This window comes from Netta rufina, assembly GCF_964035555.1.
Source record: "Netta rufina genome assembly, chromosome: 4".
NCBI lineage: Eukaryota > Metazoa > Chordata > Aves > Anseriformes > Anatidae > Netta > Netta rufina.
In genome coordinates, this window is record NC_140127.1 from 50920411 (window position 1) to 50947798 (window position 27388).

Here is a 27388-nt window from a genome sequence, read left to right on the forward strand (position 1 = left end):
AGCAGTAAAATGTGTGTGTATATATATATCTACAAATTATATATTTTACCATGTTATATTATACTATTCACTACATTTACAATATAATATAATATAATTTTTTTTTAGCTTTTTTTTTTTTTTTTGGTTTGGGAGTTTATTTTTGAAAGGTAACTAAGTAGTTTTTCTAATGTGATGAGTTTTGATGGAAGCTGTTTGGTTTAAATTACTGACAAAATATTATATCTTATTTCCCACAGATGCATACACAACTTCAGAAGTGACATATATTTGGACTTACAATGCTTCAGATTCAGTACAGGTGGCACCAGATGGTTCAAGATTGAATCAGTATGATCTTTTAGGCCAAACAATTGGAAAAGAGACAGTTAAATCCAGTACAGGTTAGTAAAAAAATATTTGAGGAAAAAAGCACTCACTTGGCTAAATAGAACATAGGCATTGCTGATGATGGTAGAAGGCTACTCAAAAAACACTAAATGTGAGATATCAGCCAGATCTTATTAAAGTATGGTACATAGAGCTCATAGCAGCACATCGCTTCTTCTGATTCTCTGTAAGTTAATAAGTAGCAAATGATATTGGAAGCAAACTCCCCAGTGATTTTTTTATACAAAATGGAGCTCAGTCTTGAATCCTAATGTTTTTAATGCAAGCTTTGGATAATGGTAAATGACAATTTTAGTCTACTAGATGGTAAAATATGCTGGTTTCAACCATTTTTTTTTCCTTTCATCATTCTTTTAATATTAAACACTGGATTATTCTGCCTGGTTCTAAACTATGTTCCTACACATGCCAGGTTGTGATGGACCACCATGACTGTCTTCTGATTGTAGACTTTGTGTGTTCTTAGCTTGCCTACCATCCTCAGAGGGTGGTGAGGCACTGGAACAGGTTGCCCAGAGAATCTGTGGATGCCACGTCCCTGAAGATGGCCAGGTTGGATGGGGCCCTGAACAATTTAATCTAGCAGGTGGCATCCCTGCCCATGGCAAAAAGATTGGAACTAGATGATCTTTAAGGTCCCTTCCAATATAAACTATTCTATAGCTCTATGAGTCTTTCTGTGAATACAGAGGGTTGCTTTTGTGCAGAAGCCTGCAGGACTGAAATTCTCCTCAGGGCATACAACAGTTCCCGTTAAGTCCCTGAACACTGATCTTTCCTGGATATCAGTGGGAGTAAGATGTAGTTGTACCCAAAGTCAAAAACATTTTTATATATCGTACTACAAAGTAAATTTTGTGCAATTTAAGTCCAGTGCACTTAGTTCACATAAATATAACAAACTTTCTTTTACCAGTGATGTGGACTTTCTTAGGATGATAACCCTTTTTTTCATTGTATTTGTTTGTTTGTGGCACCTTAGGTGAATATACAGTAATGACGGCTCATTTTCACTTGAAGAGAAAAATTGGTTATTTTGTCATTCAGACTTACCTCCCCTGTATCATGACTGTCATTCTCTCCCAAGTGTCATTCTGGCTGAACAGAGAATCTGTACCTGCCAGGACAGTCTTTGGTGAGTATACCAAGTAGCATGTGTTGTTTGCAACAGCTAAAGCTATTAGAAACCATTTCAGAAGTCTGCTTGGTAAAGGTCTTTTTTGTTCAAGTTCATTTGTAGAATGTGATACTATTTCTAGTTCAAACAGGTTTCAACAGCAGCTTCCAGAACTACAGAGAATCCCAAAGCTTTTTGAAATCAGAACATGTGAAAACTGTCCTTATATCCTTGACTCCTAAACAGAAAAAAAATCTCGCAGGATGGAAGATGATGATAATGTTTCCATTGCAAAATTAAATTCCAGTGTTTTCTGAAATGTCTTTCTTATACTGTTACCGCATTACCCAAGTATTTTGGTTAAGAATATAATATATAGTTAATAATAATTAAGAAAATTTCTAAATAAGTTTGTAAATTAAACAAATTAAAGACGAATTATTTGAACGTGTTAAACTTTGCAAACTGCAATGCTTTAAAATAAACTGTTTTCTGGGGTTCTGGGCAAATCTTTCTCACTTATTGGAATGAACGGTAAGGTAGTGAACAGCTTCAGAAGTGCAGGATGATGGTGTTTGTCTTACATGAACATTTTGTTCTCTTTTTTATTAAAGAAAACAATATCTTTCATATATGTATACAACTTACAGCTATTTTAATGTGTTTGCTTTTAAAGAAAAAGAGACTAGCAGAACAAAAATAAATTAATGTCTGTATGGAATCAGCCATCAAAAATGCTGCATAAGATCATACTGTTAGTCATCAGTAAACACCATGCACTCTTCAAAAATAGGGCAAACTTAAATGCGTATTAAGTGATGCACAGCAAAGCACTCAAAGTCTCTCCTGGTGGTGAAAATGCCACACAAAGTATCATCAAAATTGCAGGTTTGAATGTGAGCCTTATTGAAGTCAGATGAAATGGATCAGTGGTTTTAGTGGGACCAGAATTCTACTGTTTTCTAGGCAGTTAAAAGGCAGATACAATATTTTTTCTTTCTTCAAATTCTTCCATCAGTTTGTCCATTTCTGTGTATCAAAATGCATCTGTTAATGCATTTTTCCTTCACCTTCTTGTTTACTAGGTTTGCAAGTACATTGTCAAATCCTACTATTAAGGTCCTTGCTCTTTTCTTTACCCCCTCCTATATGCTTAGGACACTGTAGCTGGTTTCTCCAAAAATGCTGCCATCTTCTCTTCCTACAATTAACTGTTACTTTATCACCAATAACAAGGCACTAGGATAATTTTCCTGTAATGTTATGTCCCTTCCTGCATACCTCTTTCTTGTTCTTCATTTATTTTTATTTAATTTATGTTATGGGGAAAGAAGTAATATTTGCATAGCAGCCTGCTGCTTTACTCTGCTGGGGCTTTAGCATAATCTAGATAATGAACGGTATGTATTAGTGAATAATGTGATATGTGATCATTTTGCTTGTGTCTTGAAGAAACTGGGTAAGGTGGCTGCAAGAACAGAACCACACCATCCAGTAACATAAATTCTGAATTACATTTACTAAGCACAATGGGTATAGGGAGTAAATAGCAATTAATATTCTAGTATTTTCTTACTGCCACACACACACACACCTCAGGCACCAGTCAGGGCTACATCCCCTCCAGGCTAGCTTGGCCCGGCGCCATGAACCCAGGACACTTGCTGTGAGTTTTTGATGTGTCTGGGCTCTGCCTGATGGAGCAATCTAGACCCTTCATGCAGAACTTGCACCACATGCTTAGCCTTCTGCACAGGGTTGGATGCTGCCACAGGAGCTGTTTTCTAAAAAAAATTTTTTTACACTCTAGATGAGATTGTCAGCATAAGCTGCCGATGGTTGCTCTAATCGTGTAGCCCAAGGCAAATCTCCCAATCTTTCTCCATAGATACTGGCAGCGGTTGTCATTGGGATTTCTATTACCCTCTTGTCTCCTGCCTAAATATGTTATAAAAATGTGAGGTTATCCACATTTTTATTACAAAGTTCATCTATTGCTTCTTAGAGTGTTCTGGCTTGTACTGAATTAATCTTGACAGCGCTGCACAGGTGTACTCACTGTCTCCTTTGTTTGGGTGGTGCTTTCAGGTAGACTCAACCTAGTGATACAGGAAACCCATACCATAGCTAAGGTAATAAAATAAACTACTTTCAGCATGATGTATAAACACTTGCAAGAAAGACAGCTTGTATTGATCATACCGTAGTGGTTTTACTCTGCTGGGCAGATGAACTCCACCATAGCCACTCACTCCCCTTCCTCAAAGGAAAAGGGGGAAAAAATATGATGGAAAGGGCTCAAGGGTTGAGATAAGGACAGGAAGATCACTCACCAATTATCACGGGCAGAACAAACACAGCATATGGAGATTAATATAATTTATTGCCTATCGTGAGCACACTAGCACAAAGAGAAAGTAAAAGCAAACTAAAAACATCTTCCTCCCCCCTATCAACCCTCTTCTATCTCCTCCCCTGAAATGGCACAGGGGAATGGGGAATGAGGAAGGGGGACTGCGGGTAGTCCCTAACGCTTTGTCTCTGCTGCTACTTCACAGTCACTCTCTTCCCCTGCTCCACGTGGGGTCCCTCCCATGGAATACTGTCCTTCCTGAACTGATCCTGTGTGTGCTTCCCACAGACAGCAGCTCTTCAACAACTGCTGCCACATGCGTCCATTCCATGGGGCCCATCCGTCAGGAGCAAATTGCTCCAGCAAGCGGCAGCTCCCCCCAGACCCTCTGCTCCTGCATGGGCTCCTCTCCATGGGATCCAGCCTGGGTCCTGCTCCAGCCTCCTCCAGAGCACATCCACCTGCTCCACTGGGTGCTCCTCCACGGGCTGCAGCATGGAGATCTGCTCCATGTGGTACCCATGGGCTGCAGGGGGACAGCCTGCTCCACCAGGGGCCTCTCCACAGGCCACAGGTGAACTTGCTGCTCCATGCCTGGTGCACCTCCTTCTGTGCTGACCTTGGTGTCTGCAGGGCTGTTTCTCTGACATTTTCTCATTCCTTGCTCTCCCAGCTGCTGTTGCACAACAGGTTTTGTTTGTTTGTTTGTTTTTCCTTTTCTTCAATCTGTTCTCCCAGAGGCCCAAACAGTGTCATTCCTGGCTCAGCTCTGACCAGCAGCTGGTCCATTTTGGAGCTGGCTGAAGCTGGCTCTGATCTGACCCAGAGGCAGCTGCTGGGCTCTGCTCAGAAAGGCTATCCCTGCAGGCCCCCTGCTCCTAAACCCTTGTAACGTAAACTGAATCTACGTACTTATTTTTTATATGGAGTAGTCACTTGCTAGATACCCATCTCTGCATTGTATAGTAAATATAACAATATTAAAAATAGGATTAAGTATAAAGCATTAGTTTTGATGAAGTGTTTTTCAGAATTGGTGAGATTTATTTCAAGTATCTTCTTAAGAGTTACCAAGTCCTGGAAAGGATTAACTGCTTGAGTACTGTTCTTTCAAAGAAACATAACTCCCAGTTATTCAAAGCACCACTTAGCATTTAGTATTTCATGTTTGCAAGAAGTTACTTTTTCTTTCTCTTTTCTATTCTCTTGCAATGTACTTTCAAGTTGTAGGTTAACATTAAGGGCTTGGTATAATGAGGCTTCTTTTATTGTTGAGCTCCTTAATCTCTTTCCTTTATGGCATCTATTTAATATTGTTGACCTAAACTTTCCCAAATGAATTATATCCTAATGTTATATTGTTTCAACTTTGCTTTAAATTATTGGAAGAAAATTTTATCACTGTTAATTAAATAAGCGTTGAATGTGTTTTCTGTAGCAGATAAATTTGAAAAGTATTTGACTGCCTTTATAACAGAAGGGAATAAGCCCAGTTCATAATACCTTAATTAGTGCAAGATTATGATCCGTTTCATTTAGTAATATTTTTACTGTTACGCATTTAGTATCAACAATATTAGCAAACCTAATCTTATGCAGGTTATTGAATTCTCACTTCCTTTTTAATGAGTCATTACATTTAGAAGCATCACATGTATTTGAATAGCAACATTAGATGCAGGTAACAAAAATCAGAAATTAGTTTTCTTAGTTCCACATTTATCTATGTGTTTTAAATCACACACAGCATGAATGAGAATGTTAGAACAGATGCAATTAGATTTATATTTCTTGATCTCTGAAGTAGGCAAGAACAAATATAATAGTTGTATTATTTTTTAGTACATTGTCCAAGATACAGAATTTTAAATTCAGAACTCTGTGATCATTTTATTCTTATGTTCCATTCATTTCCCTGTGCTTTTTTTGTTCTTGGTTTATCTTTTCTGAACCTTAATGTATATTTTGAGACAAAAAGTAATTTAGACCTTAAATAGGCAGATTTTTATCTATTTTTAATTCTGCACACACAGAAATGGGATCCTAAGATGAATTCAGAGTTCTTCTCTGGTTGTTTATATATGGGAATTAAATGAGGTAGACACTAAGTTTTGAACAAGTCTGTATCTAAAAAGTTTCCTTTTCCTATTTTGTTGGAAAAAATAAATCTAATCTGTCTTTATTTATTTCTTTCATAGGCTGCACTTCCTTTTGAGCCCTTAGAGTTATCCCACAACTCTGAACCTGCATGCTATAATTTCTTAATTAGGGATTTTTGTTAACTGTAAGCATAACATTCTAGTGGTATACAGTGGGCAAGCACACCTGCTAAACTGTACCACTTGGTTAGAGGCTGAGCAGGCTGCCAACAAACTGATGTCTTCCCAGCTCATTTCTGTGCCTAAGTTCTAGCTCATGTGTCAATGACAGTCACATGAGAGCAGTGTGGAAGCTGGGGTACCATGGTACACTTGACATTCAGCCTTGGGAATTGGCTTGGCTTGTTGGAGATCTCCGTTCCATTGCTTGGTTATGATACAGTGAAGCAACATGGGCACCAGCTTTAATGGTGTATGTATATGTAGCTTAACCGACTGACTGAATGCTACCTCTCTGGAAATAGATAATGCTATGGTTCTTGTCCTTTCATGCTATTTAAAAAGGCTTCTGGCCTTTCGAGTTGTTCCTTTAGTAGACAGGGTAGACAGGGCACTTGAGCTATTTTCTGCAATCTTTCTCTTGATGGTCATTCATATTTGTCAGCCTGTGTCTAGGCAGAATCAACATACACTCTGTATTGTATTTTGAAGTAGTATATATAAATATATATATATAATATATATAAATATTTAAACAGTAGCCAAATGACATAATACTTTAAAATTACACTACCTCCAGAGGTTATCTGCTTTTGTTTAGGCCTTCAGCCTGTTACACTTGGAGTAGTAATCTGTGTTTCTGTAAAAGGACAAGTCTTTACTTTTTTCTATATTCTTGTTTATTAATTTATTCAGTTTTTGTATCAGGTTGAGTGATTTAATTACCTATCAACATTTACAATTACTGTTAAAAAAATGGAATAGTAAAACAATGAAATTAGCTTCTTAATAAAAATAATTCGTTTCTTAATCCTTCTGTGATATGTTCTTCAACAGTTGTGTGTATCTTTGCAAAGTGTTATGATAAAAATATAAAAGTTGTGGAAAGCGCAGCATATTAAAGGACTATGAATAGGACTATAGGATTATAGCTTTCATACAAATTATTTGGGAAGCTGAAGTACTTTTGTTACAGAAATGTACTTTGGTAATTTGTTAGTGAGGCCTATTGCTTGCATTTTCAAAGGAGATGTCCACATTCAAACACAGTAAGGTTAGGAAGTGTTTAGACTACTAAATCTGTTCAAATTAGAAAAATCAGTTGATACACAAGATATAACATGAGGATATAAAATAACTTGTCCCTCTGAAGGATTAGGCTGATTTTTGTGCACAAACATGGGCATAAACCTAATCATGACAGACTAACTTCAGTATGCATGTGTCAGCTCCAATAATGCCATTATATGTTTTCAATCTCATATTTTTAGTTTTTCAGTTTCACTCTTCAGCTGTTGTGTGGCTGTGCTTTGTATTGTTGAGTAAGAGACACTGCTGAAAGGCAGCTGCCTACCTTTAAACACATCTTGAATGGTATCCACGTATCCTGGCATCAAAATATGGTAGAGTTGGTATTTTTCACGTATGTAAATTTAGTGACAGTGAAAGGTGTTGAATTTTACAGCCCAGTAGATGGATATCATCTCTTCAATGAGCAGATGAAGTTTCAAAAGCTGCACCATAAATCCTAGGCAATCAAATAATTCAATTCTCATCCTGAATGGATAAACCCATAGTGCTAGAAGATATTAAGCTTTTACAAGCATACATGCATACAAGCATTGAGAAGAAAAGTTGTAATCATGTTGTGGTATATTTACTGTCAAGTATAAAATGCTTGGTCCTCTTCAGAGAAAGGAAATATTATCAAAAGGATCTACTAATGGTTTATTTTCTGGACACTTTTTAAAGACAAACTTGTTGCTGCTTACAACATAATGTTGTCCTTTTCTTTCTGACACCCATTCAGTGCCTCATCTGCTGGATACTGAGTTGTACATACAAGTTCTTGACTTGTATATAGACTGTGGTGTTTCTTCACCATAATGAGATAACATGCAGTCTTTACATAGACTGTGAAATTATTTAGGCTGTTCAGAGTAGTATATGATTTAGGGTAGAAGACTGTTTTCCTCTAATATTCTGACTGCCTCTTATTGTAAGAGGATAGTTTATTTACTGCTTTTTATTATGATTTTAGTTCACTGGTGTTATGAATTACATAATGCAGTGGGGATTTTTTTTTTCTTTTTAATCTGGTCAGTGTATGGGTTTTGTGGGGTTTTAAATTAATCTCTGTGAAATAAATGGATTTTATTTTACAACAAGTTGACTATATTCCTCTATATTAACAATTTTTCAGTCTTCTCAGGTTAAGCAATCACAATGAGGCAAGTTTTTTCCATTTCCAATTCTTTTTCTTAAAGATGACTTGACAATATTGCTTTTTGAAATTAACTGTAGTATGCAAAATAATCAGTCTTTTGAAAAAAGAACAGGAAGTGCAAAAAGTCCATTTTTTTTTCCACTCAGTTCAGGTTAAATGAATGTGATAGCTTGACTATCATTAAATTTATAGAATAAAGGAATACATGAAAATATATTGGCAACTGTCTGACAATTTGCTTTTTGATTAGCATTTGAGTGACAAAGTAGCTTGGCTTGCTGAAATTTTTAGAGAAATTGTCAAATGGTAGCAAGACACAAGATGTAAATTCATGGTGTTTTAATTGAGACTAGAAAAAGTGAGCATTTAATCTTAAATTAGGTTTCTAAATAATCCAATGGAACCTCAAGAAACTTAGTTTATTCTAAAAGGCAGGACTTAAACAGAACACTACCTTAGCAACTGTATATATATATGGATAAGGTCACCTTATCTCTGAGAAACAATCACTTCACTGATACTTCCGTGTAATTAAAATGAGTTATGAGCTGTGATGATTTAATGATTTAAAAATCATTGAAATCAAATAATTGAAATGATTTAAGACCTATGTTAAAATTTGCATGTGATATTTTAAAATGTATGATAGACCGCATTTTTCTCTGAGGTATGGGAAATAATTAATCCACATATTATGTAGTGTAAGAAGATGATAAGTTTTTCAGAAATACTTTACATGTTTTCATAGAATACGGTGTTATAGTGCTTCCTTGTCATTGTATAGGTTTTTAGACCATAACAGTGTAACAACTGATTCCAGACCAAATCTACTTGTTTCACATATGGCGGCTGAAAAATAGCAATTAGTGAATTATGTTTGCTTAGGTGTGTGGACACTGCATAAATCAGTAGGATGCTTCTGTGCCTTGTTTTCCATTTGGAAGCATGGCCTTTGGAAACATTTCAACATTTCAGCACTGAAGCTGAGTCCACTTAGGTTTGCTCTGTCATCCTGTGTACCACAGGATGATTCTTTACAGAAGAAATGGAAATTGCCAAGTCTGAAGAGGACTGAGTAGGTGTAATTGCCAGTTCTTTTCCATTTTCCACAATCGTTAAAAATGTAACAAACAAACAAACAAACAAAAAAACTAGCTAGGTTGATTCTGCAGAACCTAGTTAATAGATTGCTAAACTGCTAACGGTGGAGGATCTGATTTAGAGAGAGCAACTTTTATCTGTCTTGGGAATCCTGTTACAACAATTTTATGAGTTTGTACTCACTGAAGCTATGATCTGCTGTTACTAATATTTCTGCCATAGAAGCTCCTTTGCTTGTCAATGGAATGTAGGTTTGCTGATCTATGATAAGTATATCACTTTGTGTTGCTTTTCATTCTGGAGACATTTCACGGGTGCCACAAAAGGAATAATTTAGTTTGTTTAAGTGTGATTGAGCCTGGGCTGTAAGAACCAATTTGCTTAAGGAATGGAGATTGCATGTCTAGCTGTGGGTTTCTACTTGCTAAAACTGATTCAGAAAAATATTCTTTCTTCCTTTCTTCCTTCCTTTTTTTTTTTTTTTTTTTTTTTTTGTATTATAATTTCTGGTTTCTTACTCAGTTTTCATTAACCACTGTAAAATGCTTTAATAACTGCCACAGTGAAGAACAGTCTTCTTGGATTATCAAGTCTTATTTTCTGACATGTCATATAAATTTGATGCATATATTACATAATATGACCATTTCAAATCAATATAATGATCTAGAGAAAAATCCATGCTACCTGAATGAAAAGTAAACCTGTTTACATTTTCAATTATGTTGCTAGATGGTTAGTGAGAAAACTACTGGCAGAAGAAAAAAAAAAAAAAAAGAAAAGAGAGAAAAAGAAATCATTATTTCTAATAAAAAATGGTCAAGTTGGGTGATACTGTCAGGAAAAATGTAAGACCTGTAGCCACTGCATTGAAGCCAGAAGCCAACCACCAAAGATGTGTGTTAAGCAGCTGTCTTCAACCTTTCTTAAGTAAGATTCTATACCTGTATGGTTAGGATGCAACAGAAAGACATTTCATTAAAGAATTGTTAATTTTGTCCCTTACCTATCCTGATAGTCAATAAATAAATAAAGAGTAAAAGAGTGTTTATCTCTAAATAAAAAGATCTGTAAATAAAATCTTCAGATGGTTAAAAAAGTGACTTTTAGACAATGAAGTTGAATTAAAATACTTGAAAGGAAACTCCAGATGCAGCCTTTAATATGTCACCACCTTAGACAGGCAATTTTTTCCATTTTGTTTCAAAAACATACCATCATAATTTCTGCTTTATATTTTGTTAACATTCAAAATCCAAGTAAAATTGTTGATATTCTGTTTTTTATCCCCCTACAGGAGTAACAACTGTGTTGACAATGACAACACTGAGCATCAGTGCTCGGAATTCACTCCCCAAAGTAGCATATGCAACAGCTATGGATTGGTTTATCGCTGTTTGCTATGCATTTGTATTCTCTGCATTAATTGAATTTGCAACTGTAAATTATTTCACAAAACGAGGATGGGCGTGGGATGGAAAAAGTGTAGTGAATGATAAGGTAAGTCCTAAAGAAACATCCTGATTTCCAATCAGCTCTAATACACTGTTTTGATATAATTGGCTATTACTAGAAAATACGTGATGTTTTAAATCAGAAGAATGATCATTCTAGTCCTCTTAACTGAGAACACTTTAAAGATCTTGTAATTCTGTTGTAAGAAGTTAGATACAAAACAGAGTAAGACTGATAGTTTTCCATTTATTCCTACAATCACAGTAACAGGCCTTTACTCATATAACTTCAGCAGGGTTTTTGATGGACAGTGTCCATGCTTTTAGAGCATTCTTATGTTACCTATACCTTCTTTTTGGATAAACTGCAAGTGTGTTTCTTCATATTTGAATTGATCATTATGGTATTCCTGGCACTTATTTTAACATACTCATTTATTTTACATTTGAAATGTTGTTTTATTAAGTCTGATACAACAAATACACATTAAATACTTAACTTCATGCTGTCTCCAATAGAAAAAAGAAAAAGCATCTGTCATTAAGAAAAACAATGCCTATGCAGTGGCTGTTGCCAACTATGCTCCAAATATTACCAAGGACTCAGTGCTACCGACCATCTCCAAGAGTGCTACAACTGCAGAACCCAACAAGGCAAAACCAGAAGCGAAGCCACAGGAAGCGAAGAAGACATTCAACAGTGTTAGCAAAATTGACAGAATGTCTAGAATAGTGTTTCCTGTCTTATTTGGTACTTTTAATTTAGTGTATTGGGCTACATATTTAAACAGGGAGCCTGTCTTACTTGGCTTTGCACCATCAACCTAAAAGCTGAGTTGCACTGAGGACTTAAAACATCATTCTAATCAGATAGGTTGTTCGCTATGTACAGTACGACTAATAACTGCTAATCTGTGAACCATTATGTACAGAGTGTATATAGATGTCTTATCTGTGTATCTCCAAAGGAGGGACACAGTGTTAATTCATGGGTCTGTAAACAGATACCACCCATGGCAAATATAGCAAGCTCTTTAAAAGTTATACCCAGGGGAGTTCTGTTAAACTAGGATTCAAATATACAGAATTATATTCTCTCCATACAATGAAATGAAGATATGATCCTACTTAATTATTTAGGAACAGTATTTTTTTAATTTAAAGTTAAGATATTTTTCTATAAAGTAACTAATTCTACTTTAATGAAAGAAACTGTCATTTAAAAAAAGTGATTTTTTTTAAAAAGGGTGTAATTGTTTCATACAATAGCAGTACCCATGTACATAAGAGTACGGAGGTCGTACAGTTCTATTGTTCACAACCATTCTGGACACTAGTTAGGCTGAAGAGGTAGTAAAGGCTACTATATGTCAAAAGCCACAAGTTTCTTACTTCTGTCCTCTTTGAAGTTGTTAATAAACTATTCCAATTGATTTCAGGGAAAAGTAGGTGTTAATCAAATTTCTAATATCAGGCAACTTCCACTCATATTCTTTTCACTGCTTTCTTTATGTGGTGTTGCTAAACCAGGTTGTCTGGTTCAGCAAAGTTGGATTTTTCTGCTTCTTTATTTTGTTTTTAATTATATTATTGTCCGGTTTATAAAAGCGCTCAGTTTTGGGGGGATTAAGTTTATCAGTAATATATTCTTTTCCTTGCTTAGTGATATGCTAAAACCTGCCATTGAAAGATTTACCTGTATTTGTCCCAGAAAGCATATTTTTCAAAGGAAATAAGAATTCATTATTTAAGTTCAGGAAATTGTCCATATGAATAAAATTTACTGCTGCTTTTGTAAATTGCAACTTTACATTTCGCTGACATAAATTTCCAACAACTTTGTATACTAGAAATGGTTTTGCTAAGATTTGAATGTTATTTTTTTAATAAAAGGTTATGCATCATCAGTAGGTATCAATTGTATTTCGTATATATGATTATGACAAAATTGGAGCTGCCATTTGCAATTTTATATGAACATTTAATACTGATCAGCAAATTTATTTTTTTTTCTTCTAATCCTTTGCAAACATTCTTTATGCCCCTAAAGGCCTGGTAAATGATGACATAAGTAATAACTGTGTACTGTATTTAGATTTTAGTATATGTGGCCAATCAAAAATATTTTGATTCACACATACATTAGCAGTTATTAGTTGACCTTTAAAAAAAGATACACCTTTATGATGATGTCTTCTAGTAGAGACATATGTAGTCGTATAGTGTCATTTATTGCAGTTTTGTACAGTATTTGAGTATAGTGCATAAAATAGGTATGTTCAGAGTTGTACAAATATTTCTAAAATCAAATAAAAGAGTATCTTAAGACATGGAAATGTGCTAAAATCAACAAAGAGAAACTGCTTTCTTTTGCTGCTTTATTTTCTTGCATTTTCTTTGCTTTTAATGTGATTCTGTTTTGTACTTTGTGTGACAGTATAGATGCCAAGGTCACAAATGCATTTTAAGAACAGAATTAATAGTTAAGACAGAGTTGACATCAACAAAATAAGTCAGCAAAATAAAGGGAGAAGCATGGACAAGTTGTGTATCCCTTTAAGTCCCTCTAATTAAACTCTCAGATTAAACCTTTCTCATCAACAGTAGTTAAAAAACAAGCACTTTATTTAGAACATTCAAATAAAAATATCCTTATTTTCATATATATTTATATATAAATGTAGATCTTCCATGTAATATGGAGATGTGTGCAATAGTGTGATTATGAGCATAAGGCTGGAAGGCAAGCAATAAAAAAAAAAAAAAGGTTCTTTTCATGGTATAATTATACATTTTAAAAATGTTTAATTTGTAAATTTTAAATTTCCCCTTTAATGTCACATTGTCCAGGTATGAATAAATATATAAATATGTACATATGTACAAATAATTGTAAATATTAGAACTGTAGAAAAATCCCTTCACTTTTAACTCTGTTTTTGGCAAAGGGCTCTGACTGTATAGTTTAATGGAGGCCCATGCTTAACTGCTCTTGGACTTGAGTAGCTTGATTATGTTTTCTGTAGCTGAGGTCTGTGACCTAGTGAGAGTTCTTAACCTTCAGTTCACATCAGCAAGATTTAGGAACTCTGAATCACATTGAACTCGGGGATGAGAAAGAGAGGTTTGTGTTTCACCCTTGGCCACATCCCAGATACTCCCAACACTTCACAGTGTTCAAATAATGTTGTGCATTACTCCACAGATGACACTGTGTAGTCAGAAACATGACTGCACAAACTACAAACTACCCCACTACAAACATGAGTGTTCTTGGAGACATGTTAGATAACAATAAGGAAAGATTTTACATCCTTATCTAAGAATGGGTACCCTGAATTTTTTTTTAACTGTACAAGTCTTATTCTCCAGGAAGTTTTCTCTGGTAGATAACATCTGTGTAATTTTCAGCTGCATGCAAAAAGCATATCTTCAGTTTGCACAAGAAGCCTGATGCTGTTTCATGTGAGTCAGCTCTGCTGCTACTACTTTTATTGGGTGCAATTATTTTTTTGGTCACTGACCATTTTCTCTATGCTTGTGTTATGCATAGAGACAATCGAGCAAAAGAATGGGTGCTTATCACATGCTAAAGATACATTTTTCATGCACTAATATAGAAAAATAAGCATACTATTATGCCTATTATACTATTATTTATTGCTATAAATTCACTCTGTAAAAGTTAATCATGTTACATGTAAGTATTTCCATTCAGTTCCTGTGAGCATCAGGAAGGTTTTAGAGTGTATACACTACAGAAAAGGTTTACTTTTAAATTTAGTTCAGTTGGTCTGAATTAAAGCAAACTCCTGTAGGAGTTAGAAGTCTGCTTCACTCATTCACTACCAAAACATTTAAAATAAATAAATTGGCTACACATAAATTGCATATTTTTAAGACTAACAACTGGATAAGTGAATTTGAATGTAAACATTAAAGTGAACACAAGCATCATTCAAGGAACACTAAAATACTATAGTTAGGCCTTCTTTCTGTTTAGCAGTATAGCTACTCTGTCTGAGATTTTAATGCTTGTCTCAGAAATGTATGTGCCAAACAAAAATTTATTTTATTTTGAGTAAGACTTGCTGATATTAAACACTTAAAACAAAGAGAGAGCATGAACGAACAAATGGAAGTTATCTCACTATTAAAGATTTGCACATGGAATCTACCTGTGAAATTTTTGGTTGACAAGATAATTAATTTATTTTTTCTATTCTTTCAGGGTGTCATGTCACATTCTATGTAACTTAAGAAGCAAATAGAATAAATGCAATGATATAACACTGTAGTAAACATGGATTGAAGTTATCCTAATTCAGAACAAAGTTAATGAAATAGGTTTCCAATGTAGTACTGGGACATGTAATTCTGGATGCATGTGGTCAGTAATTTAAAAGTAATTTATAAAACAGCATGGGAAGAATATAGAAATCAGCAGGGTTTGTTAGCCAGGGTTGTCTGCTGAAGACTTCTTAAGAGATTGCTTGTAAAACAGGGGTTTCCAAAATTTTTGATTATGTTGTAGGCAATGAAATTATCTTCATTTTTTGTATGTGGGTAAATCAAATAATAACTGCTGCATTACTGAGCATCTTAAAAAATATTATGGTAGATAAAAGCTTTAGCTTGGGACACTACTGATACTACTATAGTTATGCTAAATTAAGTCTGCCTGTATTGTTACAGGAGTTTTAAAAGAGTTTCATTAGACCCCAAACAGGAACATTACTAAATGACCTTATGAATATATTGGGGAGATGAGGGGTAAAGAGAATAAAATGGCTGTGTAACTGTGCCTGTGGATTGCAGAATTATTGATGAAGAAGCCATTGAAGGAGGTAATGTGTATTTTTGTTTTGGATTCAGTTCTGAGCTTTCATTATGGGAGTTGTGGTAAAGTATCTTTTAGAGCATGTGAAATTGGAATGCTTCTTGTATAATTCCACTGAATTTGAGGGAAATGATTTGTGCCTTTGAAAGCGAGAAGCTTCTGCTGACAGCTTTATGAAAACCATACAAAATGTTGTATGCTTTGTGTCATTTCTGCTGTCTAAGGCAGAAGGAGGAAAGAAACTTCAGGAATAGAGCAGAATTTTTTTATTTCCAGGTTTTGTTTTCTTAAGAGCTGTGATTTTTAGTTATGCACATAGTCATCATCCATCCTCCATACCTCTAATTCCTATTCTGAAAGCTTAGTGGTGCACAAGTTTTTGCTTTGGCCTTTTACAAAATAGATGAAAGACTATGCTTCTGAATATTTCCATTCCTAAAAAAAATCGCATGAAAGTGAATTTCAGTATGGATATGAAGAGATCATCAGTCTATGGCCCATTATGTGCAAACATGCACTGCTAAAGTCTAGATAAGTAATGCAATGAGTTTTGAAACAGAGTAAGAAAACATTCAAAAATGAGTCAAGAAAGTTAAATAGCTTCACTAAAACAAAAACAATAATAAAAGCAAAACAACAACAGAACATGATAAATATGCAAGTGATTAAACAAATCTAAATAGAATCTCTGAGTATGGTATAATTTGACTTTGAAACATTAAAATAAATTAAATTAAAGTCATGTCACAGTCCAGCCTCCAAAAAATTGAGTAGTTCTTTAGAAAGTAGAGTTTTTGGATTCCTTTCACTTCTTCCCAATCACAGTGTATCTTCTGCTAGAAGACTGTCAATTTGCAGTATAGCTTTAAGTATCCCTTTAACATTACCTTGTTTTGTAGTTCTTTTCTAGTCAAGGGGAACTTCTGCTGCTTCTTTTCTGTAGATAACCCAAACTTCCTACCAACCAGAATGTTTAATTCTGCTATTATGAATCCGAATGTTAATTCCAGCCTTCTGAGGATCCACAAGTTGCTTCATCACTTTAGAACTTCAGCACTGAAAGCTAAAAGCTTAACATTTTGTTTCAATGAATGACATATGTGAATTATATTAAAAATTTGTTTTCCTCTACTTCATTTAATTTTCTTTCTTCTAGATTTAGATCTTTCTAGGTGAATCCTTGTGCACATGTTTTAAGTCTGTGATTAGATCTTACTGGAAGAGAATAAGCTTTGAGGGTCTGACCTCTTTGACTGAGATTGGGGTGAAACTTGCACTGAATTTAAAGGAAAAATGTTTGGGATCCTAAGGATATTCCTCTATATCACTGAAGTCATTAAGTTTTTTCCAGAAGGGCAGTACACCTGGACTCTCCTTTGGATAGAGGTGCTTAGTTCTTTAACCCAAGAGAAAAGCCCTTAAAAGAAGAAACACTCATACTGAAATATGAGACTTCATGTCTTAGTCCTGGTATATATTAATGCCTTTTAAGAATATTGTGAAAGTGTTGTGAGTTAGGAGTGGGTGATAACACTCACAAAAAGTAATTTGGAGGATGTTTTAAAATATGCAAGATGATGTATAATCTTCTTCTAGTGTTGGTGTCTACATAAATATATATGAATATATTTTTATTGTTGGATGATTTAGAAGTTATATTTTGCTTTCAAACTTACATTCCTTATACAACATTTTGAATTCTTCACTTGATTAAGTGGCCTGGAGCACATATTTATGCATTCAAGGTGTTTAATGATTGCACTGAGTGGTTTCATTCATCTGATATTCAAAGAGGTGAGCTTCAACAAGTTGAAGTGTTGTTTTGTTTTCCAGTACTTCATCCATCTATCTATGCTGTTGGGGATGGATGCAAATAGAGAATGGAATGAGAAGATGCTTTGATCAGCTGCTTTTTATATTCTTTAATAGATGTTCATCTTGGCTGAATTTATCAGTTTATAAGCTAGTGTAGCTTAGCATTAGCACGGAATGCAATGTAGTTCTTTACATCTATTAGAATACACATGTACAATATGCACTGTATCTATAAACTGTTAAAAAAAAATCAGTTCCTAAACAGCACCCTTTCACCTTCCAGAATAGTCACTTTGTTAGGAAAAAATTGAAGGCACTTTAATTTTAATGGAAGTGATTACACTAAATCTTGTTATACTTGATTAAAATAAAAAGTAAAAATAATGTGAAGTCTGATTCAGACATTAGCAATTTCTCAGCTGGACTGCAGTCAGAAAACATTTCTGCATTGAATGACAAATGTATTTCAGTTAGTTTCTTAGATGTGAAAATGTATGGGAGTTTGAAAATACATGCTTACGCTATATTAACAAGAAATATGGCAAAAGGAAGAAAAGAATGGAACCAATAATTATAAAGAAAATTAAACACCAATCAAATATGCACATTAAGAAACTGCATGATAAATGTAAGTATTCTTAACCTTGAACATCAACATCACATAAAATCTTCTGGGTGACAGTTCACTTATTTAGTAGGTTTCATAGTTACAAATAATTAAAGAGGATGACAATATTCTGTAATTTGTGACCTTGTTTTAACTGAAAAAAGTTGTTACTTTTCTAAAATGTAAAAGAAGTAACTGGATTTATGTTTGAATGTGTCACTTTGCTTGCTATTGAAGAATATTTATTAATCACATGCAAAATATTGCTTAACATTATCTTTTTGTACTTCTTATTAAAGTTAATTTAAATATAACACATTTTGTATTTTTGTTTTTTAATGCTTTGACAGCACAAATGTTTAATCCTTCTCATGGCTTTTCTCTCAGGATTTGTGTGTGGGTTTTCTTGTTTGTTTGTTTTTATTTGTCTGTTTTTAAGCAACCCATTAAAACCTGTGCAAAGGTGCTTATTTGTTCCAAATAGAATTTCCCAGAGGAAGAAAATAATATTTTGGAAAGAAAATATTGCTTAGCTAGGTGTCAGTTAGGTTTTCTATTTATGTAATAAGAATATCCTTATGTATTCATATTACACATAGCAATGTTTCATGTTTTCAAAAGGTTTTAAAATGTAATGCTGCAGGGTATACACTAACCCCCAGTTCATGGGCATAAGAAAACTCCTAATAGACAGTTTAGTTCATCACTGGTAGTAGGTGGGGTAACAAAGCTTAACTGGAAACAACTCAATTTGTCAGCTACCACAGACTGTTAGCAGCCCATTGTCCTGCTCTAATGTGATATTGCCATGTTATGTTTCAATCAAAATCCATACTTGCCTTCTTTTCAATATACAGTATCCATATAGCTCAATATAGATTATATGAATATATTTATCTATATATTTTAGTATGTATATAGAAAATAAAAATACCCAATTATGTGCTCCATGAAGATATCTGGGTTAGTGCATATTGTAACAACTGCTGTGACCCCAAGTGCCAATGCTTTGAGTAGGGTATTCTGTTGTTTTTATTTATTTATTTATTTGTTTTTAAATTTGTCTTCTGAATTCCAAGTCTTTCAGTGGAATTAGCTATACTTTAGGATGGCCCCTTTCTTTTCCTGTGTAGCTGTAGCTTTGGATACCAGGCATATAAATGCTCTTCAAGGAAGATGGAAGTGACATGAAGCGACATGGCTGATAAGCAGCGATGTGGGGCTCCTTGTGTAAGGGCTTGGGCTATACAACACTCTCATGGAATACCTGTGAATGTGAGGACAGTGTATGAGCAATCTATATTGAAAATATGTAAATATAGTAGAGTTCTAGTGCTTTACACTGGAAAGGATCTCCGGAGGCCAGCCTGTCAAGTTCTCCATTGAAAGCAAAGCTACTTTCACAAAGTTCTATGAGACCTCATACAGTCAAGTGCTGAGTACCTCCAAGGACAGAGATGCCACAAACTGTCTGGGTCTATGTTCTTCTTTTACCACCCTCATGACAAAGAAACACATTTCTTTGCTTTTTATTGGAATTTCCCAGGTTGCAACTTGTAGTTGTTGCTACTCGCTCTATCACTTTGGACCTCTGAGACAAGTGTCTCTATATGTATAGTCCAAGCTATAGCCATCGCGACTTAACAAAATATCCTTTGCATGTGTGTGATGACTTCTGTCAATCAAAGTGATGCAGCAGGAGAGCCTTGCTATTGCATATCTCAGGAAAATAACACTGGGTGATTTTGTACCTTCTTTGGCACAGCAACTTCTCAGGTATTGAGGTGCTAAGAAATACATATTATACCAAGTGAGGAAAAACCTCTCTTTTATACATTGATTGCCTTTGGTCATGAGGCAAGGGTCATAATGCGGTTGATGGACTTTTTTTTAAATTTCAACTGCATGTAGGTACTTGGCTACAGAGAGCTGTGTTCTTAATATAAAGCATGAAAGATGGCAAGATACCACACCACATGGAGGAGAGGAAAGGGAAAATTCAAATTTTATCACTTTCTAGACTAGTTTTGCTGCCATTTCATATGTAAGTCTGAGATCAGCCATTTTGCCAGTGCAGAGACTATTTAATTCTATCCTGAACTTGTAATGGCTGTTAACTGAGAGAAGGAGCAAGGGATGTGTTCAGGAGGTATCAGGATGGAGGACTTCATGAGGTGGGAAAAGCTATAAGGGATTTTAGATCAGATAGTTGCACCTCTCAGCTCAAAGAGAGGTTCCTGTGCTGGAACAAATGCATAACACCGCATAGCCAAATGTCTGCTTTGTCAGCCTTGACACTTCCTGCATGACAAGCCCAGTCAGTGCAGGATTCTGTGCTAAAAATGCAGGGAAGATTTGCAGGCAGCCTGTTCAGACAGCATGCTCTTTCCTTGGGGAAAAGGGCCCTGTACTGCTATGCAGCCCTTTGGTCTGGAAAGCCCCATGCTTCAGTGCCAGCACCTCCCTGTGGGGAGCCAGGAACCTGTAACTGCAAGGCTGGGTAGTGGTCCCAGGGCAACGTAGCACAGCTCCTGCTCATATTCTGTATGCCAGCAGCTGCTGACAGGACAGGATGCACCAGCTGTGTGCCCAGTGTCTGCACCAGTGACAGCCTTCAGTTCAGAAACACCTCTGAAAATCCTCCTGCTCCTTGTGGCCCTTGGCAAGATCTCTTTATGAGGTCTGTGATGTTACTCGTAGGTTTCAAGATATGCTGTGCTGGTAGATTGCATTATATTGGAAGGTTCATCTTGATTCTTGTTTCAGGCTTGTAAACTCTGACTGGGAAAGGTACCAACAGCTCCCAACAAATGCATTCGTAGGTGTCTGTCAGAGAATACAGCCTGCTATCATCCCAGTCTCCTTGATTTGAAAGAAAAATCAAAATGTGAGGAGTAAACAAATGTCAGTGAAAGCTGACTTCCTTTCTTCAGGTCAAAATGCTATTTACAGCATACTGTGTCCTGCACTGGGAGGTACACTCGACCTGCAGATGGGTGCAAGCTGAATGAGGTCATTGCCTTTCTGTTAGGGGAACTTAATCTTTCTTTGATTGCTTTGGGATAGCTCAAAATTGTGTGTGTGTGTTTGTTTTTTGGTTATGTGGTTGGTATTGTTTGCTTGTTTGTAGTGCACCTTGAACAGTTCTAGTCTTGATCCCAAGGCTCCAAAGAGCCTGTGTTAGAGACTGAAGCAGCAGTACAATACTGTAGAGAGACAATATGTGACCCACCGTTCTGATGTAACAGCCATTTACAGCATTACCTTTCCAAGTGGAACTGCACTCAGCCATGGGCCATGGACAACACAATCACCAAGTACTTGCAGTAGGGCAGCCATACCTCTACTGGGTGAATTAGTGACTCCTATATGTTGTAATCCTAAACTATACATTAGCTCACAACACACTTGCACTGACTCCATTTTGCTGATAAACTGAGTTTGTCATCCTTATATCGATATTTATTGAAGCTCAGTGAGCTTCAGTCCTCATGCAACACAATCACAAACATATTTCAGGGAAAATTCTATGAACAGGACACGTGCTGCATCTTGGGCAATACACTGGCCAATGTGTGAGACTGATTCTTGTTGCCACTTCCTAGCTTGCCATTTCTCCCAGTGCTCCTAAACAAACAGTCCTCTGCTGGAGTGGCTTTGAGAGTTTGGCTGTCTCCAGGAAACTCCAGGGTGCAGTCAGGAAAAAGCCGGAGGTGTTTTTCAAATGCACTGGTAGATGTGTAGCCGTGCCATTTCTGCACTGCTCCCTGCTTTTTCTTAGTCTATCCTTTGAGTTTGCACAGACAGGGTCCAATCTCAGTTGCATGACCAGTGTGTTTCTTACATATCTATTTGTTGTAGTTTAGCCCCAGCAGGCAGCTTAACACTACCCAGCTGCTCCCTTACTTTCCCCAGGTGGAAATGGGGAGAGAACTGGAAAGGCAAAGGTACAACTCATGTGTTGAGATAAAGGCAGTTTACTAGGTAAAGCAAAATTCATGTGTGAAAGGAAAGCAAGACAAGGAATCTATTCACTGCTTCCCGATGGCAGGCAGGTGTTCAGCTACTTCCAGCAAAGCAGAGCTCATCACATGCAACATTTATTGGGAAGACAAATGCCGTCACTCCCAATGTCCCCGTTTTCCTCCTTCTTTACCCCAGCTGTTATTGCTGAACATGGTGCCCCATGGTGTGGAATATGTCTTTGGACAGTCTGGGTCAGCTGCCCTAGCTGTGTCCCTTCCCAGCACCTTGTGCACCCCCAGCCTCCTCATTGGATGGGCAGCATGAGAAGCTGAAAAGTCCTTGGCTCTGTGTAGGCACTGCTCTGCAACAACTAACAACATTGTTGTAGTAACACTAAAGACCCAAACAGGCATCATACGAACAAAGAAAATTAACTCTATCCCAGTCAAAGCCATGACACTATGGTATTTTCTTATAAAGAGTTTTACTGATTTATTAGGACACTGCAAATAACATTTTCTGAAGCCACTGGATGAATTTGACTTCCTCTTCATTTCTTCCCCTGCAGAGACAATATTGTAATATAAAGCAACGCAGCATCCTAATGCCAAGATAAAAATAAGTATGAAGTTATTGGTGAAGAAGCACTCTGTTCTGCTTGTCTGTTTATATGTTTCCTTCTTTGTGGATGCAAAAATGTATGCAGACAAAATATGGTTGGAGGGCAAAATATGCTTGTAATACTTTCTTATTAGCAACCTCTCAAAGATGACTATTGTTCCAATGGAAAGTGTTTTTCTTTAGTTTGATTTTTTTTTTTTTTTTTTTTGTTGTTCCCCTGAACATTTCACTATGATCAAAGGTGTTTTTATGCTCCTATAGGATGCTAAGGAATTAATAGCAGTACAGAAAGTGGTCTAGTACACAGTATTTTTTTTCAGGAAAATTTGAATCCAAAAATCAGATTCTAATGGGTAGGGGGTTTTGTTGTTGTTTTATTTCATTTTTTTTTTTTTTAAACTATGTAGTGATACTAAGTAAACAGGAGACCTGAGTAATATTTGCAGACTTGACAAATCATATGGGAGAAGAGAATCATTTAGCTAGATACAGCATTTAAAACATGTTGAACACTTTTCCTTTGCATTTGTTGTGGATAAGAGCCACTGTAAAAATGAAAGTTGAATATTCATAATGTTTTAAATATTGAAAGCAACTCTGCTTTCAATTTATTTGCAGATCTTTTGAGACTCTGGTGTAAATTATTAAAGAGGAAGAAATTCAATGTCTCTTCCACTTTCCAAAGACTAGCATCATATTTTGCCAATATGGTACATGAGTAGCAAATGCAAAAAATGTGGCATAGCTTTATGAAGACTGCTATTTTGTGCAGAGTAACTTGTTTAAGTGGTGCTCTCCTCTCCTTTCCCAAATCAGTTGTCAATATTTCAAGATAGTGAGAACTGGCAAGGAAAATACTTCTCAGTTGTTGTGGCTTTGCATGTTGCTGTTAAACCTTCTGATGAAACACATTTCCCTTCAAAAACCCTTTCTCCTTTCTATTGAAGCCACCTCACACTAAGCAGGCTAGAGTTTGCAGAAATGACAGTGACAGGAATTTAGAGTCAAGCCATGTTTCATGCTGCATTTTAGGTAGAGTTAACTGCTTTTACTGTGGGCTGTGCACAGCAGTCAATATTTCTATTGTTGAAAAACAAAGTCTGACAGAACTAGTACACTAACAAAGATCCAACAATGAGACGGTGGCAAGGTGGTACTGGCACTATCAAAGACTAGACCCATCTGGTCATGCTGCCATTTGCAAAAGGTACTTCACACTTCACATCCAGGCACAGGTTAAAAAGGAAAAAAAAAAAAAAAAAAAAAAAAAAAAAAAAAAAATAAAAGAAAGCTAAGCAATACAGGAGGCTTCTGGAGTGCCTTGATGACAACTTCTGACACAGATGATGGAGTTGCCAATAATGGGCTGCTGGATTTGTTTACTTTGGCTTCAGTAAGGCTTTTGTCATTGTCTCCTATAACACCCTCATAGACTAACTGATGAAATACAGATGGAGTGAATTGAAAACTGGCTGAACAACCAGCCTCAGAGGGCTGTGATCAGCAGCTCAAAGTCCACCTGGAGGTAAGTCAGTAGTGCTTTATTATTGGGGCAAATACTGTTTAAAATCTTTGCTAATGACTTGATTGGTGGGACAGAGTGTGCCCTCAGTAAGATCACAGGTAATACAGAACCAGGTGGCTGGTATATGAGAGGGCTGTCTTGCCATTCAGGGTTGGAAACCTGGACAGAGAAAAACCTTGTGAAATTCAACAAAGGAAGATGTCATGACCTGCAACAGGAGAAGAATAATCCTATGCACCTATACAGCCTGGAAAGCAGCTATGCGTAGTACATCAGAGTCCTTGTGGACAAGAAGCAGAGCCAGCATTGTGCTGTTGCAGTAAGGAAGACCAACAGTTTCCTGGGTTGCAATAGGAAGGGCATTGGTAGCAGGTCATACTCAGCCCTGGTGAGACCATGTATGGAATACAGTCCATATATGCTGGAAACAAGAGAGAAATGGACATATTGGAGCAGGTCCAGCAAAGGGCTGCAAGATGATGAAGGGCTTTGAAATTCTGATATCTGAGAAGCTGAGAGGACTGGGACCATTCAGCCTGGAAAAGGCTCAGGAGGCATCTATCAAGGTATACATATAGCTAATGGGAGGGAGTAAAGTAAACCAAGCTAGACTGTTCTCAGTTTTATCCACTGAAAGGACAGGAGGCAGAAATTGAAATAGTGAATGTTCCAATTAATCATACAAAAAAATAAATTACTGTGAGGGTGAGCACTGCCACAGGTTGCCCAGAGAGACTGTAGAGTCCCCCTCCCTGGAGAACTTCAAAAGCCTCCTGGACATTCGCCCAGACACCCTGTTGTGGGTGGTTGAACAGGTGGCTGGACCCAATGGACTCCAGAGGTCCCTTCAAACCTCAGTGATCCTGTGAATCTATATAAAAGCTGTCAAAGCTACTGCTGGAAAGAAGGCTGAATTTGTAAATGTAATTTGCTTCCAAAGGTACCGAGTAAATCACTTTGTACCTCATAGCACAAAATTAAACAAGCTCTAGATTCAACCTTATTTCTTCTTCTGTGAATGTGTTCTTCACTTTCTTGGCCTTATGCCTTGGAATTTATCAGCTCCAGGTTCAGTGTTAAATCTGAGCAGTACAGTTCCACAAGATGGGCTGTTACCAGTGGTGCAGATCTCTCCTGACCAGAAGAGATCATGTTGACCTCTCAGATTATGCAGCCCCACTGAAAGTTTTTTTGCTGGGGTGGACCCTGGGGCAACCTGACACCAGCAATAACATTCCCTATAACACAGGGCCACAAATTAATGCATTCATCCCTTTTTCATTTTCAAAGCCCAAAGCTATAGGAATAGCAGCCAGGTTTTATTCATATCTCACTACAAACAGAAGCTATATAAAGAAAATGTGAATAAGTTAGAAGTCACACTGATAACCCTTTAGCTCTAGAAATAGTCTGACTTGAATATAAATCTATTACTAAAAAAAGTGAATACCTACCTCTTTAAAAGTGAGCCTATAGGTATGCTGAGAACTTAATTTACCAAATTCCTGAAGATATTCTGAGTCTTACAACTGAGCCTGAGGCAGTATGTGACTCATCTTGCTTTCTGTCACCCTCTATGTGACCTAGCCAATCTGAAAGGTCCAGAATTTGGTTGTTGAAGAGTTATATGATAATAAATATATATATATTGCCATATATATCTAATATATAGCCTTGATTTTTGTTGTTACTGTTTAATCAAAGAAACAGCAGATAATTAAAGGTAGGAAGGTATATGTGGATATATACAAATATACGTATGCATGGATATATTGCTGTCTTCAAATTCTAAAACACTGAATGAAATGGTTGTGCGCAAGAGGGAATATAGTTCATTTCTGTATAAGAACAAACACAGATTGTTATAGTCCAGGCAGTGATTTGCCTTCTCCTTTAGAAAATAAGGAGCCTGACATGAGGGGACCATTGAGTGTGACTGAAGAAAAAGGATTCAGCAAAGCTTGAGCTAACATGCACCCTGGCACTTTACCAAACCTGACCAAATTCCTAGCCTCTGCATAGTCCTTGGGTTAATGCCTGCTTTTGAATCTCACATCACATTGCAAAGTGTATGTAACATTAATTGGCTCAAAAAACAGAACTTAATATACTCTGCTACACTGTAATTCAGTGTCAATCCATGTGTGTTTTACCAGAAGAAATACTTATATTTTATAAATATGATACAGCCTGTATTTTGTTATGCACACCAAACATGAGTTATACCTGATATTAATGCAGCATGCATTATTAGGTAAATGTTCTGCATAAGACACGGGTCTAAGCTATGTCTTTATGGCTAGTATATTTGTGTTATAACTGTGAATGACTACAAACTGTTGCTTGGATCACGTTTATGGAAACCTAGAGAAGAACAGTTAATATTTATAGAACAAAACTGTTACATCAATGAGGAAACTTCGTAATCTAGCTTAATATAATGCTACAAAATGTTCAAATAATTACAGAATTAAAAACCTAGGCTGACATTCATCACTCTCAGGCTGTGCTTTAATAATGTGTACAAGGTGACACCAGACCATGGTAATAACAGAAGTCCTGACACCTTTGATGATGCATTTCTGCTTCCTTGCGGCATCATTGTGGTGAGTTGGGAACTGATATGGATAACAATAGTCTGTGAAAATAAACACTGATTTTATTTATTTATTTTGGCTGGATTAGCTCCCTCATCTCACCAGCTGAGCTACAGCACAAAACAAGTGCAGGCTGAAGGTAAGAAATGGGAAGGAGCATCCGGAGTTAAGACAAGGACTTAGGACAGCTGTGAACCCACGTCTTCCAGCTTTGTTTGCTCTGTCACACTTTGAATCCTTGGGTAAAATCCTGGCCTGATTCCTGTAAGCTGGGAAGTTCCCTTTGTCTCCAAGGTTTGTCACCCACCTTATTATTAGCATATATTTTGTCTGTAATTTAGCCTTTTGGCAAGTGTGTCAAACTTATTTGGTATTTTTCATAGGAGACATCTTTCCTGTCTATCAGCAGCTTCTATATTTACTTGAGTTCTCTTTATATTCAGTGTCATCCTCTCAG

At 36.3% G+C, this 27388-nt stretch overlaps 1 protein-coding gene across 1 annotated transcript in view; it reads left to right on the forward strand.

Moving 5' to 3' along the window:
• GABRA2 (gamma-aminobutyric acid type A receptor subunit alpha2) overlaps positions 1 to 11788 on the forward strand; it is a gene marked incomplete at both ends in the record, with an annotated part of 54245 nt that extends 42457 nt beyond the window's left edge. The window contains 4 exons of the mRNA XM_084285881.1: positions 240 to 383; positions 1373 to 1525; positions 10804 to 11006; positions 11480 to 11788. Of these exons, the coding sequence (XP_084142007.1) occupies positions 240 to 383; positions 1373 to 1525; positions 10804 to 11006; positions 11480 to 11788 (809 nt within the window). The remainder of the gene's footprint in view (positions 1 to 239; positions 384 to 1372; positions 1526 to 10803; positions 11007 to 11479) is intronic.
• Positions 11789 to 27388: the final 15600 nt, after the last annotated feature.